We start from the raw sequence: 15847 nt of genomic DNA on the forward strand, positions 1-15847 counted from the left end.
GCAAAGTAACTGGTGTTACCTTTCATGTTTTTTTTTCTTCATTAACAAAACAAAAAAAAAACTTAACCTTTGCTATGTTTGAAAATAGTTTAATGTTGTGAATCAACTTTTAAAGTTGTTAAAATTGCTCCCGTTTTTGCATTAGTTCCCTTCTGTCTACTTTCGACATGTGAAAGTTTTAAAACAGTTTCATCATTTAAAGATAGATTCAAGTCAAGATTTTGCCGATTTAGGATTATTTTCGATAAAAAGTTACTTAAGTTCGCTAGGAAGGTTCACTACAACATAGCCTTTCTGAGAAGTCTACTGCTTCAAAATGGCGGCTGTTTATTAATGCTGCCGTCTGTCATTTTGTATGTAGTTCTATAAGCATGTGATATCTAGGTGTAGATTGTAGGCTTTCTGCTACAGTCAGGAAATATTGGAGCCACCTAGCCTAACATCGCGTTTGGTACAGCGTCACAACAAACACTCTGTCTCTGAATTTTCTCGCGTCATTCAACCAACGTAGTAACACTTTGTAACGCACATTGTCTCATTGCCGAAACTGTGACAAAATCCAAATGGAGAAGAAAACCAAAACAATGCACGAAAAACGTATAGATTTTGAACGTATGGCGTACACATTTATAAATCAGTGAGCACTTGTACAAATTACACCGAAACCGTACAACTTGACAGGTATGATAACTGTCCAAAAAATTATCAAATAGGTACTGATATGTGCTTCTAAGCAGTTTGCACAGGTCATTTTCCCAGAAAAGATCAAACTAGAGGAGCACTCTGAGAGCGCAGACCTACGCCTAAGCAGCCAAATTCAATTTGGCCCTGTGACCTTTGACCTCATTGACCCAAAATTTTATCACTTCTTCCATTTCATATTACAAAAAATATATAAATTCTGCGAGTTTGATAACTCAAGAATGAAGAAAGGCAGTGTCTTCACCAATTTTGCCCTGTGACCTTTGACCCCATGACCTTAAAATGTAATATCTTTCGTTTTTTATTACAAACATCCCGAGAATTCGATAATTCTAGAACGAAAAATTCAAGAACGACAAAAGGGATTTATTATCTTAAACACAAACAGACATACAGAAACGAACACATAACCTCTGTCGGTTTCACTTACTGGTGGAGGTAGTTAAAATAATGTAAGAAACCAATGCATAGAGTACTAGATTGGACATTTATGACCTTAATTGTCAGTGAATGAGTTTTTTAAAAAAATCTGTCATCCATCATGTGCAATCTTTTATTTTGTCAAGTTAAAAAAAAATCACGTAAACGTCACACAGAGACAAAAGTATTTGTACACGACGTTCAAAGTGTATTTACACATGTACACAAAATATTTACACAGACTACACGACACGAGGCATCCACAAAACTCTGAAACACGTCATGGTCATCGTTACATTCACTATAAGTTTGTCATATTTCAGGAATTTTCCTGCGTATGATTGGCACTTGAGCACGATATAGACTCACAGCTGACGAGCATGCAAGCGTAGTTTTTATGAAATGATCGAAAAGAATTTAAATGAGGCTTGCGGGGCGGATTTTAAAAGGGCAAGCTTAAGTGTTATTTTCATGAAATCTTAATTTATCAATTGACATTTTTGTAACACACAGCATGCTGTGAACACAACACAAACACTTGACATGAACTTCCTGCTTCAATTGCATTTCTGGACAAATTTCATGACATAAACAGGACATTTTTATTGTTAAATGTCCTGGATGGTTATTCCAAAAATGGAGGAGCTTGAATTATTTAGTGTTTTATTGTTTTTTTTAAACAGGCAGGTGTGAATAGGTTAAAAGAAATTATGGCATTAAATGAAAAATTTCCCCAAAAATGGCAGTGAGTTTGTCTTTTCTTCAGACGAGTTAGGCAGTGAATTCCAGCAGTTATGATCAGTCGTCTTAAAACCGATTACGATACCTTCGTTAAGTTGGCCCCCCATCAGACGCAAATTTATACAAAAACAAGAAACTACAACTTTTGGAGACATTACTATGGGGCTTTGCTGTGGTAGATACGAATTTTTGACCCGCCCAGGTTGATTTGGGGACATTTGGAGGACACGTCCTGTTGATTACAGGTCTGTCAATGGCATCGACTTACATATGCGTCAATGGAATCCATGTACAATGGCATCAATAGAATTGCCATACATGGCTGTCAATGGCATCTGTGTACATGGGTGTCAATGCAATGTAAATGCCTTTGGAAATGATCAGGAAATTTGGACGTCCATGGCCGTCAATGGCATCGACTTACATATGCGTCAATGGAATCCAAGTACATTGGCATCAATAGAATCGACATACAGTACATGGCTGTCAATGGCATTGACGTGAATCGTCCTCATTGGCATCTGTGTACATGGGCGTCAATGTAAAGTAAATGACATTGGAAATGAATGGGAAATTTGGACTCAAAAGGCTGTCAATGGCATCTCATTAGAAATGAATGGAACAGTTTTTGGCAAATTTCATGGGGACCTTAGTTGTTTTTTTTTTTCCAATTTCTGTATACAACTTTTATGCCCCTCCCTGTCCTGGAATTTTTGGTGTCCAAACTATGTGATTTGGTCAAAAATTGTAGGACTACATACATTTTTTTTTTTTAAAACTGTTTACGTTGGAAGAATGGAAAATTGTTTGGGGTTGTTCGAAAAAGTACCTGGGTTCCGTAAAAATTCCGGTAATTTCGATATTAGAATGGTGCCGACTGGACAAATGGTTCGGGCTGTGCGGCACGCCAAAGAAGCGCCATTCAAAGAAAAAAATGGAATTTTACAATATGGGCCTTTGCAATACAAAGGCCGATATAACTAGAAACTGCAATTTCTGGAAAAATTACAATGGGGCTTTGCTCTGGTAGATACAGAACTATCAGGTTGATTTGGGGACATTTCGGGGACACTTTCTCTTGATATTAGCCCATTTCCTGTTGATTTGGGGACATTTTGGTGACATGTCCTGTTGATATCAGGTCACTTCCTGTTGATTTGGGGACATTTTGGGGACACGTTCTCTTGATATTAGCTCACTTCCTGTTGATTTGGGGACATTTCGGTGACAGGTTCTGTTGATATCAGGTCACTTCCTGTTAATTTAGGGACATTTGGGGGACATGTCCTGTTGATATCCATTTGGGGCACACGTCCTGTTGATATCAGGTCTCAAAAACGATAGCAGCACAAACGATGCATAACCGATTGACACAATTTTTAGCCATTTTTAATCAAAATTGGGGGCTGGTTGACCTCAGATTGGCCTATAAAAGATTTGTAAATATCTTTAAAACTATAGCACAATCTATTTGCTAATCCATTGACAGAAAGTGACCCGTCATCAACAGCAAGTGACCTGTTATCCAACAGACATGACCCTGAAATGCCGGCAAATCAACAGAAGGTGACCCGTTATCAACCGGAAGTGACCCCCAAAAATGCCTAATATCAACAGGAAGTGACCGTGCATAAGCAGGAAGTGACTCCGAAATGCCCCAATATCAACAGGAAGTGACGCAATGTTAACAGGAAGTGACCCCGAAATGTCTCACAAGCTTTTGCCAAAAATGTACGTTTCCGCCAACATTTGCCAAAAACTTTCTCATTCTTTTCCAGTATCCCTATTTGCCATTCCATTGACAGGAAGTGACCTGTAATCAACAGGAAGTGAGCTGTTATCCACCGGACGTGACCCTGAAATCAACAGAAAGTTATCTAATATCAAAGGGAAATGACCCCGAAATGTCTCAATCCTTTGCCAAAAATTTACGTTTCCGCAAAATTTTTCGAAAACTTTCCCATTCATTTCCAGTGGCCCTATTTGCCATTCCATTGGCAGGAAGTAACCTGTAATCAACAGGAAGTGACCTGCCATCCATCGGACGTGACCCTGAAATCAACAGGAAGTGACTTAATATCAACAGGAAGTGACCCCTAAATTCCCTTTTTACAGCACAAACGTTGCACAAACGATTGACATCATTTTTCGATAATTTGCATCTGATGAGTGGCCAACTTCACGGAGGTGATTAACCTGTGATCGGAATTATCAATCGAGACTGATGATTGGACCCGTGTAATCAATGACATCAGCACCAAAAATGTTAAACTAAACAATCGCCTTGGTGGAGGAACATTTAACATTTAGGTTTGTTGACATTCCAGGTTCCGAGCGCCTCGTTGTCTTGCAAGTTGTCATGAATTTTGGAGATTTTTTGAGGTGCGCAAGGGTTGGTCTTCAGTCCCAGGGGTCTTGGCAGAGTCTGCAATTCTGCATGTCGTCGTGGTAGCGTTCCACTTGAATGGTGACGCTGTGGAAGCCGAATTTAGTGTGGAGGAGCTCCGTGGCTTCTTGCAGGACTGACTGCGTGTCGGCGCCTTCATCTGGATCGGAGTGGAATAATACAGATCATTAGCGAGGTATGTCGAAAACAATTACATGGCTACCTTTATTTAATTATTTGAATTTTTAATTACCGTTTTCTTTTCGATTTTCTTTCCCCTTATTTGTCCTTTGTTTATTTTAAGGTTTTATTTTTTTGCTGTTATGGTTATTCCATTTTTTTTAATATTTCTTTTTTATTTATATATATACAATCCGTATATATTTATGTGTAGGTTTTTTTTTCCATTAATTAAGGTCGTTTGATGTATCGTTTTTTTATTTGTCTTTTTATGCAGTTGACTGTAACCCTCCGTAATCTGAAATCACTCCCTCCCGATTCTGTCTCCTCCGCCTTATCTGATGCCATTACCAGCTCCTCCCTCTCCTCAGACTCTACTGCTTCGGATCTAGTCAACTTCTACAACCACACACTCTCCTCTTGCCTCAACCGATTAGCCCCTCTCAAAACAGCAACAGTCTCCTTCTCCCCGGATCTCCACATTCTTAAGAAGCAACGCAGACAGCTTGAACGCCTCTACAGAAAAACCGGTCTCACAGTTCACGCAACACATTGTCAATATTTACAACTCTGCACTCAAAACAGCCCGTTCCAATTTCTATCCTCAAATTATTCACTCTAATTCTTCCAACCCCCGTACCTTATTCTCCACTTTCGCAAAACTCACCAAACCCAAGGACAATATCACTGCCACATTCACAAAAGACAAATGCAATAACTTTCTGTCTTCTTTTCATGCAAAAATCCAAACTATACACAGTTCACTTGCATCCACTTCCTTCAGTTCTCTTTCCTCAGATCTTGACAGTCCTCCACTTACATCTCACAGCTTTCCCTCCTTTTCTCCTCTCGCTCCCTCTGACATCTTCAAACTCATCTCAACCATGAATTTCTCCAGCTGCAATCTGGACCCCATACCATCTTCTCTTCTTAAAACCTGTATTCCCACTCTCATTCCTCTTATCACCAACATCATAAACACTTCTCTCACCACTGGCTCAGTCCCCTCCCCACTCAAACTCGCCACCATCACACCCCTCCTGAAAAAACCTGGCCTTAACCCTGACAATCTGGACAATTTCATACCCATTTCCAATCTCCCAATCCTCTCAAAAATTCTGGAACGATCCGTCATAACCCAACTTCAGCACCATCTCCACTCCTCCCATATGTTTGAAACATTTCAATCTGGATTCCGTGCACACCATAGTACTGAAACAACTCTCATCAAAGTAACCAATGACCTTCTCCTTGCCGCTGACTCTGGTTCCATCTCCATCCTCCTCCTCCTCGACCTTTCTGCCGCATTTGACACCACTGACCACAACATCCTTCTCCACCGTCTTCAGTCAATAGGGATATCTGGCACTGCACTCCTCTGGTTCACCTCCTATCTCTCCGATTGTCACCACCTCGTCTCCATCAATAACCATAAATCCCACACCTCTCCAGTCACCCATGGTGTCCCCCAAGGTTCGGTCCTCGACCCCCTCCTCTTCATAATCTATATGCTTCCCCTCGGTCAAATCATTCGCAACCATGGACTCAATTTCCACTGTTATGCAGACAACACTCAACTGTACATTTCAGCTAAATCCATCACCCCTGTCATTCTCTCTAAAATCTCAAACTGCCTGTCCGACATAAAAACCTGGATGGACAATAACTTTCTCAAACTCAACAGTAACAAAACAGAACAGAAGCTCTCCTCCCCTCTGTACAGAACCTCACTCTCCTCATTGATGGTCACCCTGTCACCCCCTCCACCTCCATACGCAATCTTGGCATCATAATGGACTCAACACTGTCATACCAATCACACATCAGCCAACTCACTAAAACCTCCTTCTTTCATCCCGCAACCTCGCCCGCATCCGTCCCTCCTTCTCCCAAGCCACAGTTGAAATACTCATTCACGCCTTCATCACATCCAGACTCGACTACTGCAATAGCCTCTTCTATGGTCTTCCATCTTATCATCTCCAAAAGCTGCAATTCGTCCAGAATTTTGCCGCCCGCCTCCTCACCCACACCCGCTTCAGAGAGCACATCACCCCCATCCTCCAACAGCTTCACTGGCTTCCAATCTCATACCAGATTCAGTACAAACTCCTCCTCCTCACCTACAAATCCCTCCATAACCTGGCCGCTTCCTACCTCACTGACCTTCTACAACAGCACTGTCCCTCCCGTCGTCTATGTTCTGCCGACTCCAATCTCCTCACACCCATCACTCGCACTAAGCTCCGAACCTTGGGGGACCGAGCCTTCGCCCCTGCTGCTCCCTCACTCTGGAACTCACTCCCAGAACCCATCAGGAACTCGGACTCATTACAAAACTTCAAATCACTCCTAAAAACCCAGCTGTTCAAACTAGCTTTTCCCACCTCTTAATTCTGTTTATGTGTTATGTTATGTAAAGCGTCTTTGAGTGTCCAAAAAAGCGCTATACAAGTTTGATGTATTATTATTATTATTATTATTGTTTATTTTCCTTTTTTATTTAATTGTTGTTTTATTTAGAATTTAGCGGTTATTCTTTATTTTTGTACATATTTGATGTTTTTTTGACATTATTATGGTTATTTTTAGCTATCCATTATTTAGGTAATTGATGAATCTGTCGATTAGTTAGTTTGAATAATCGAGTAATCGGATTACCTAAATTTAATAAATTGCTGAATAAATTTTAAGAGATCTAAAACAAATAAGCAAGTGTTTATGCCTGCAATAACATTAATTTTGGCTTGTTAAGATTGCACTTGCAAAAAAGGATGAAATGCAGTACAAAATATAATTCCTGAGTGTTTCTTCAAATATTCAGAATTGCTCTTTCATTTCACAAGAGCAATCAATGCATTTAAAAACTAAAAATACCTGAGCTTGGCCTCAAATGTTATTTTAAAAAATTAATACCATAATTTTCGCAGTATAAGGCACACCTGACTATAAGCTGCCACCCACCAAATTTGACACGAAAATGACATTTGTTCATAGATAAGCCGCACTGGGATATAAGCCGCAGCTGTCCTCCCTGGGATATTTACACCAAAAGATATTAACCGGTAAGACTATTTGACAGCTGTATCATACCACCATAAAGCCTTGAACCAATTGACTGCAAAGCTTCATTGCTTCAAGAAGCTTAATTTGGCCATCAGTGTTCCGTTTGGGGAGACAGTCAACCTCTGCTGCCACCTGCTGTCAACATTGTTGTTGTCCAACATACCTCCAAGCATGCGTTGCTGCGCTGCAGATGTAGATAATCAAAATTCTTGTTCTGTGCTTATTATTTCTTCAGTTACTGTTCTAATTGTTTCATTAATTGCTAGTTATGGGATTTGGTAACACTTTATCCGACAGTGGCACCATAACACTGTCATTAGACACTCATAATTATTACATGACACAGTCATGAGTATTAATGAATGCTTATAACGATGTCATTTAGTGTTATCTGGCAAATCATAACACTTTTTAATGGATGGAAAAGATGGATGAAGTTAGTGACAATTTGCCGGATGACACTTAATGACATCTGTCATAAGCATTCAGTAATGCGTATGATAGTGTCACGTCAAAATGATGACTGTCTTATGACAGTGTTATGACGGCGATGTCAAATAAAGTGTTGCCTATGAACCTAAATAAATCAACAAATAAGAAGCCGCAGGATTCAAAATTAAGGAAAAAAGTAGCGGCTTATAGTATGAAAATTACGGTAAATGAAGATTGTCGAAGTACAACAAAAGAACAAATGGCTAATTTGTATAGCAAAAGTCCACTCGCTCAAATGCTATAATTTTTTTTGTTTTTTTCAAAGCTCTTAACAAAAATGTTCAAACATATGTTCCCACAAAAAAATGCTAAATATACTTCTAAACTAAACAATGAATTCGTAAACAAACATATTGGCTCAACCAAAAACATACCTTATGTTGGTTTTAACAGGGAGCAGTGGGATCCAGCCATGTTAGGCGAGTAATGGCATATTCACTGTTGCCACTAGAGGGCAGTGCATCCACCAAAATCAATAAAACTAAATGCAACACTTTCAAAACGAACCATTACTACATAACACTAATTGAACGAATTCTCGAAGCAGCAAAATTTAATTTCAATCTTTTTTTCTAATCGAATTACTCAAGTTAATTGCCATTCGTTATGGTGCAAAATGACTGTCACTATTCACCAACAGCCAGATGTACGGAGGCCAGCGTCCGTCCCAGCGTAAGCGCCCAAAGGTGCAGCGAGTGGGCCGAGCGGACCGCCTTCACCGTCATCAGAACTTCTTTCACCGACTTGAACTCGATGCCTTTGGGAGAACCTGCAAAAAGGGAGGTTAGTTTTATATACTGAATAGAAGATTATGAATTCTGTTTGTGCAAGATGTCCACCTTCCATGAGTATCCTGAAGACGTCTCTGAGGATAGTGAAGGTGGTGCACAGGACAAAGATGGAGAATAGGAAAGTGCAGATGGGATCAGCCACTTTGTACTCAGGCTGCCAATGACAAACAATACATTTTTTTATTAACTAAAAGATGCAATATCTGGAGAAACTTCCTGTTGATTTTTGGTCACTTCTAAGTCATTTTGTTACATTTTTGTCTAACTTGCTAGTTAACTTATTGGCAATGACACTAGGGGTGGGAACCTCTTAGTACCTCTCGATACGATACGATTTGCGATAGAAAGCTCACGATATCTGTGTCAAGCAGCTGAACTGGACAGGTTAAAAAATAAGTAAAGTTAGAGCGTGATTTAACATGATAATATATGACAAATGAAAGTCATCAGAGAAGATAAACCCAGTCTAACCCGCAAGTAGATGACGATGGCGGCCACCATGACGCCGACGCTCTGCAACAAGTCTCCCACTACGTGGATGAACGCCGCCCGTACGCTGGTGCTGCCGTGGGAACCCCCCAAGAGGGTGTGGCCGTGCGGGCTCTGGGCCTCCTCCTCGATGTGCTGGTAGCCGCGGCCGTGGGCGTGGAAGGTGGTGGAGTGGTGCAGGATGTACGCCATGCTGAGTACGTCAAGAATTGTAATTACGATGATTCCAATTTAACAATTGGAAATCAAACTCACAGGATGTTGACCACAACGGCGAAGGCGGAGGTGAACAGCATCACGTGACCTTCAATCTCGTAGTCGTCCCGTATGATCCTCTCGATGGCCAAGTAGACCAAAATGCCTGTCACCATCCAGATGGACATGACAGAGAAGAAAGCACCCAGGATCTCTAAAGTGTTACAAATGAAGAAACCAAGGTTTCTATCGATGGTGCAGTAGTTGACGGTGGTGGTGGTCTCACCTGAGCGGTGCCAACCGAAGGTCATGTTCTTGGCTGGGGGTCTGGAGGAAATCCATAAGGAGAAGATGCTCACCAGCATACTGCCGAGGTCGGTCAGGAGATGGGCCGCGTCCGTCATAATGGCCAAGCTGTGGGCCAGGTAGCCCCCTGAAAGTACACACGTTGTTTTGTTTCTAGACAAGGATTGAAGGCTAATGAAGTTGTAGGTACCAGAGTTGGTTACCGATGATTTCACCAATCATGAAAACCAAGCAGACTGCTGACGCCATGTATAGTTTCTTCTTGGCCAGCAATGTGTCTGGACTGCCGTCATCCTGGCTGGGAACCGAGAGAGGAGTGCGGTGGTGGCAGTGGGAACCGGTGGGCCGCTTGAGAGCCACGGTGCCCGCTGTGCCGCCATTCTTGAAAGGGAAGTCTGGAAAGTGCTCACTTGGGTCTGGGAAGGAACTGCACATCGTTCATTCATTGAGTGATTGATTGACTGACTGACTGCTGTTGTTTGTGTGGTAAGTTGACGGACTGAATGATTGACTCTGAGTGGTTGGTGACTGTAACTGACTTTCGTATTTTGGGTAATTGCTTGGTTGGCTGACTGGCTAATTAGGGTTGGTTGAATGATTGGTTGAAGAACCGATTGGTTGGTTAGATGAGTGACCGAGCGACTCGTCGGTTGGTTGTTCGGTCGGTTGACTGTTTTGCTTTTTAGTCAATTAGGTGGTCAACTAACCGATTTATTGACTGGCTGAAAGTTTCTTGGTTAGTTGTATGACTGTTTTGCTAGTTAAGTTACTGACTCATTGGTTGGTTGCTGACTGACTAACGGATTGGTTGGTGATGGGCTGTTTTGCTTTATGGTGAATTGTGTTGTACATTGACTGACTGCTATGTTGGTTGGTTGGCTGACTTTTTGGTTGGTTGGTTGGTTGGTTGGTTGGTTGGTTGGTTGGTTGGTTGGTTGGTTGGTTGGTTGGTTGGTTGGTTGGTTGGTTGGTTGGCTGGCTGGCTGGCTGGCTGGCTGGCTGGCTGGCTTGTTTGTTGGTTGGCTGGCTTGTTTTTTGGTAGGTTTTTTTAGTTGGTCTTCTGACTTTTGCTGGATAACTTATTGACTCGTTGGTTGGTTGTCTTTTTTGCTTTTAGGTGAATTGTGTGGTCGACTAACTGACTGTTTGACTGACTGTTATGTTGGTTATTTAGCTGACTTTTGGGTTGGTTGGTTGGTTGGTTGGTTGGTTGGTTGGTTGGTTGGTTGGTTGGTTGGTTGGTTGGTTGGTTGGTTGGTTGGTTGGTTGGTTGGTTGGTTGGTTGGTTGGTTTGTTTGTTTTGGCTGGCTGACTGACTTTTGTTGGTTAACCTGCTGACTGGATCATTCGTTGGTGGGTGGCTGCCTGGCTCGTTTGTTGGTAGGTTTTTTGGTTGGTTGTCTGACTGTTTTGCCGGGTAACTTACTGACTCGTTGGTTGGTTGTCTGTTTTGCTTTTAGGTGAATTGTGTGGTCCACTAACTGACTGTTTGACTGACTGTTATGTTGGTTATTTAGCTGACTTTTGGGTTGGTTGGTTGGTTGGTTGGTTGGTTGGTTGGTTGGTTGGTTGGTTGGTTGGTTGGTTGGTTGGTTTTGGCTGGCTGACTGACTTTTGTTGGTTAACCTGCTGACTGGATCATTCGTTGGTGGGTGGGTGGCTGGCTGGCTCGTTTGTTGGTAGGTTTTTTGGTTGGTTGTCTGACTGTTTTGCTGGGTAACTTACTGACTCGTTGGTTGGTTGTCTGTTTTGCTTTTAGGTGAATTGTGTGGTCCACTAACTGTTTGACTGACTATTATTTTGGTTATTTAGCTGACTTTTGGGTTGGTTGGTTGGTTGGTTGGTTGGTTGGTTGGTTGGTTGGTTGGTTGGTTGGTTGGTTGGTTGGTTGGTTGGTTGGTTGGTTGGTTGGTTGGTTGGTTGGTTGGTTGGCTTTTGTTGGATAACTTGCTGACTGTCTCGTTGGTTGGTTGGTTGGTTGGTTGGTTGGTTGGTTGGTTGGTTGGTTGGTTGGTTGGTTGGTTGGTTGGTTGGTTGGTCTTGCTGGCTGGCTTTTGTTGGATAACTTGCTGACTGTCTCATTGGTTGGTTGGTTGGTTGGTTGGTTGGTTGGTTGGTTGGTTGGTTGGTTGGTTGGTTGGTTGGTTTTGCTGGCTCGTTGTTTGGTTGGGTGGCTGACTGACTTTTGTTGGTTAACTTGCTGACTGGCTCATTTGGTTGGTTGGTTGGTTGGTTGGTTGGTTGGTTGGTTGGTTGGTTGGTTGGTTGGTTGGTTGGCTGGCTGGCTGGCTGGCTGACTGACTGACTGACTGACTGACTGACTGACTGACTGACTGACTTTTGTTGGTTAACTTGCTGACTGGCTCATTTGTTGGTTGGTTGGTTGGTCGGTCGGTCGGTTGGTTGGTTAGTTGACTGTCTGAGTAATTGGTTGGTCATTTCGTTGACTGACTGACTCACTCAATAAAAATGAAAGTATTTTAAGTTTGGACATTTTAGATTTATTTTTTTTTATGAACTAAATTATTTTCTTGTAGTGGTCTGGTTTTATTTTAAATCATTCACTGCCATTGACAAGGATAGATGTCCAATCTACATACTTGGGCTGTTCAAATTAATTGGAAGTTTACCGCAGTGAATAAGTTAAGTGACACACATCAGTGGAGGAAAGTCCAACAAGATGCGTAATACTACATTTTCATGTTTCTTTATGTGTCTGCTGTTACACAACATTCAGAAAATATTACATGTAAGTATACTAAAGACACACGCACAAATAATACCGTGTGTATTAGGGAGGGGATTTGAGATCAAGGGGTGGGGGGTGGACAAGAAGGTCCATGGTGATAATATGTTTAATGAGGTGGAAGAAACCTCATTTGGACTCTTGAGATAACCACTCACACACAAACGCGCACATTGAGAGGGTCGATGTCCACTGTGAAGAAACGCACTGAAGTGTAAAAGAGATTGTGTTCAACGACACCTCTGGGATTCACACACACACAGCCACGCACACACACACACACACACACACACACACACACACACAAATTGGGTTTCCTCTCTATTTATTTTTGCCCAATCCTGCTGTAAGAAAATCTATATTTTCCTTTACAGTGCGAAAAACAAAGGTTAACACACATCCTTGATGTTAGTGTGCACTGCATGAATGTCTTCTTAACTTCAACCATCAAAATATAGTGGATCACTGAGACTGAGAGTTTTTCCAGATATGAGCAATGTTCAACTGCTTCTTTGCTTTGACTTAAAAGCACATTTGAGCTGTTTGTAGGCACCACCAGTTTTAGTTTGCTTGTAAATTATACACAAAGCAAAGAGAATTCCTTTTTGTGTAGTGAGGAAAAAATGTCATTAAGCTTTTCATTAGCTTAATGCTAATCTCATTAGCATTTATGTTGCCTTTAAGCAACTGATGATACACAAAGATCAGCAACATATGTAGATAGACAATTTAACAGTATTTAATCATATTTTCTTTATCCTCTGTGTTGAATGACTACACTTTAACATAGACTTCATAATGATATTGACAGGACACGGGGCACGAGGCCGATTAATAGGGGGCCTGCATTGTTGGTGTGGCCGTTAAAAATGACCGAGTGGAATCACAGAGCTTTTTCTGTTGAAAATTCTTGTGAATAAATGCTTAAATTCCTGAATTCTTTATAGATATGGACGTAGAAAAGTCTCGATTCTTGGTTAAAAGCAAAAAAACGTGCAGTTAGCATTTATTTTATGTAAATATGTAGAAGTACGATGCTAGTCTGTCAGTCAATGTGGCGCCCACCATATGTAAACGGAGCTTTTCCGGTGAAAATTCTTATAAATAAATAATTAAATCCCTGAATTCTTTTTTGATATGGACGTAGAACAGTCTCGATTCTTGGTTAAAAGCAAAAAAACGTGCAGTTAGCATTCATTTTACGTAAGTATGTCGAAGTACGATGCTAGTCTGTCAGTCAATGTGGCGGCCGCCATATGTAACTACAATGACTACACTTTAACATAGACTTCATAATGATATTGACAGGACACGGGGCACGAGGCCGATTAATAGGGGGCCTGCATTGTTGGTGTGGCCGTTAAAAATGACCGAGTGGAATCACAGAGCTTTTTCCGTTGAAATTTCTTGTGAAAAAATGCTTAAATCCCTGAATTCTTTATAGATATGGAAGTAAAAAAGTCTCGATTCTTGGTGAAAAGCAAAAAAAACATGCAGTTACCATTTGTTTTACATAAATATGTCAGAGTACGATGCTAGTCTGTCAGTCAATGTGGCGGCCGCCATATGTAAACAGAGCTTTTTCCGTTGAAAATTCTTGTGAATAAATGCTTAAATCCCTGAGTTGTTTATAGATATGGACGTAAGGGTCTCGATTCTTGGTTGAAAGCAACAACAAAAAAAACGTCCAGGTAGCATTTATTTTATGTAAATATTGCAAAGTATAATGCCAATACTGTAGCGGCAATTTCTCCCATTGATTTTTTTTTCACAACGTTTCAAAATGCATGCATGGTACGAAAAATAACTAAAATATAAAATTATAATTATTTATTATTAAAAAATATATATATATATAAATACAGTAATTATGTACCTTGAATCCTCTAACAAATCACTCCTGAAACAATCCTTCCTGTTTGTAAGCAGTACAGCTTTCGTACTTTTTCAACATAGATCCGGCGTTGGATCGCTGCATGTGTCGCTGCGACCGACTACGAATATCTGAAGCGGATTGTGGGATGGCCCTCTACTCGAAGGCGTGGCACACTGAAGGTCGAACCTGACCCATCAATATCATTATGAAGTCTATGTATGCCTTTAATTATGTTGTTCTTGTATTATTTTATATCCTTTTTCCTCACCAGAAGACATTACATTACATTACATTATTTTTCTTTAAAATAACATCAGGTGATGAGGACTTTTGGAACAGAACTTGAGTTAGAATATTGTGTAATAAATGTTTCCATTTTTTTCCCCTCATCCAGAAATAAATATGATAAATCTATCGAAATATACTAATGAAAGCTTCCACCTCCATTTCCAAAACGATTCATAGGAATCATTTCAATGTAAAAATGTGCATGAAAACGAGATTTCATTCCAAAAATTAGATACAAAAAAAAAAAAAAAAAAAACACGTGGCGGCTGCTTTACCGGGAGGAAAAAAGTGCAGCAGTCTGTCGGTGCACGCGCACGCGCCGTGCACGTTACAAATGGTGCATGAAATTTAGTGGCAGATGCACCTCTCACACACTCACGCCATTAATTAAAATAGTATTGAAAATAAGAAGATGTGGAATGTGTTTTCTTGGAAAAAATGGTTTTTGATCATACGATAAGGGCTGAAAGTAATAAATGACTCTGCAAAATTTAAAGGAAAAAAAGGCCACGTGCGTGTGATGGTGAAGGCCCATTTTCAATTTATATGAAAGACACATTTAACGCTTACTATGTTTAAAACGCATATCTGTTATGCATGAATTCTGATCAGAAATGATAATATAAGTATTTTTTACATGTATTTTTTCACGTTAAAAAAATTGTGCAATTTCCTACTGATCCAGAAAAATGTTTCGATAGGATGAATCCAAGTAAAATTATTATAGGCCATATCACTGCTGAAAATAACTCATTTTATGTGTTAGTAAAAATCATATTAGTTTTTTAATACCATTTCCTTAAAAATTATAATTTGGCTAATAGTTTTATGGCTTTGGTTGATGTATAATTTCTTGCAAGTGTAATGATCATGCGCTTTTTCAATGAAATTTTGGCGTTGCTTAGTCAAGTGTGTCCCATTTGTCACGCATGCTGTCCATGCACGAGCGAGCCACGCGTGCAAAAATGAATGTGCACACGGGCGTGTGCATGCGCGCGCGTTCTCACCGCACCTGTGCACGCGCTCGCAGTAGGTCTTGTGGTTCTTGTCGTGGATCAGCTGAGACTTCTCCGAACTTGACGCTTTTACATCCATGGAGCTGTCAAGTGAGCGAGGAGGTGATGCTGAAGCAAGAGGTTGGAAGGTGGTCCGGTCCGGTCGGGTTCGAT

The 15847-nt window shown here is 40.8% G+C and overlaps 1 protein-coding gene across 1 annotated transcript; it reads right to left on the bottom strand.

Annotated features, from left to right (window-relative positions):
- Positions 1-3920: 3920 nt before the first annotated feature.
- Positions 3921-15834, bottom strand: slc30a2 (solute carrier family 30 member 2). Its single transcript, XM_057823235.1, has 8 exons — positions 15691-15834; positions 9972-10195; positions 9749-9895; positions 9523-9676; positions 9250-9460; positions 8827-8932; positions 8622-8756; positions 3921-4409 (listed from the first exon to the last, which is right to left on the bottom strand). Exons 1-8 carry the CDS (start codon positions 15771-15773, stop codon positions 4264-4266), a joined length of 1206 nt encoding a protein of 401 aa, XP_057679218.1. The 5' UTR covers positions 15774-15834; the 3' UTR covers positions 3921-4263.
- Between the last annotated feature and the right edge of the window lie 13 nt (positions 15835-15847).

This window comes from Corythoichthys intestinalis, chromosome 19 (genome assembly GCF_030265065.1).
Source record: "Corythoichthys intestinalis isolate RoL2023-P3 chromosome 19, ASM3026506v1, whole genome shotgun sequence".
Classification (NCBI taxonomy): Eukaryota; Metazoa; Chordata; class Actinopteri; order Syngnathiformes; family Syngnathidae; genus Corythoichthys; species Corythoichthys intestinalis.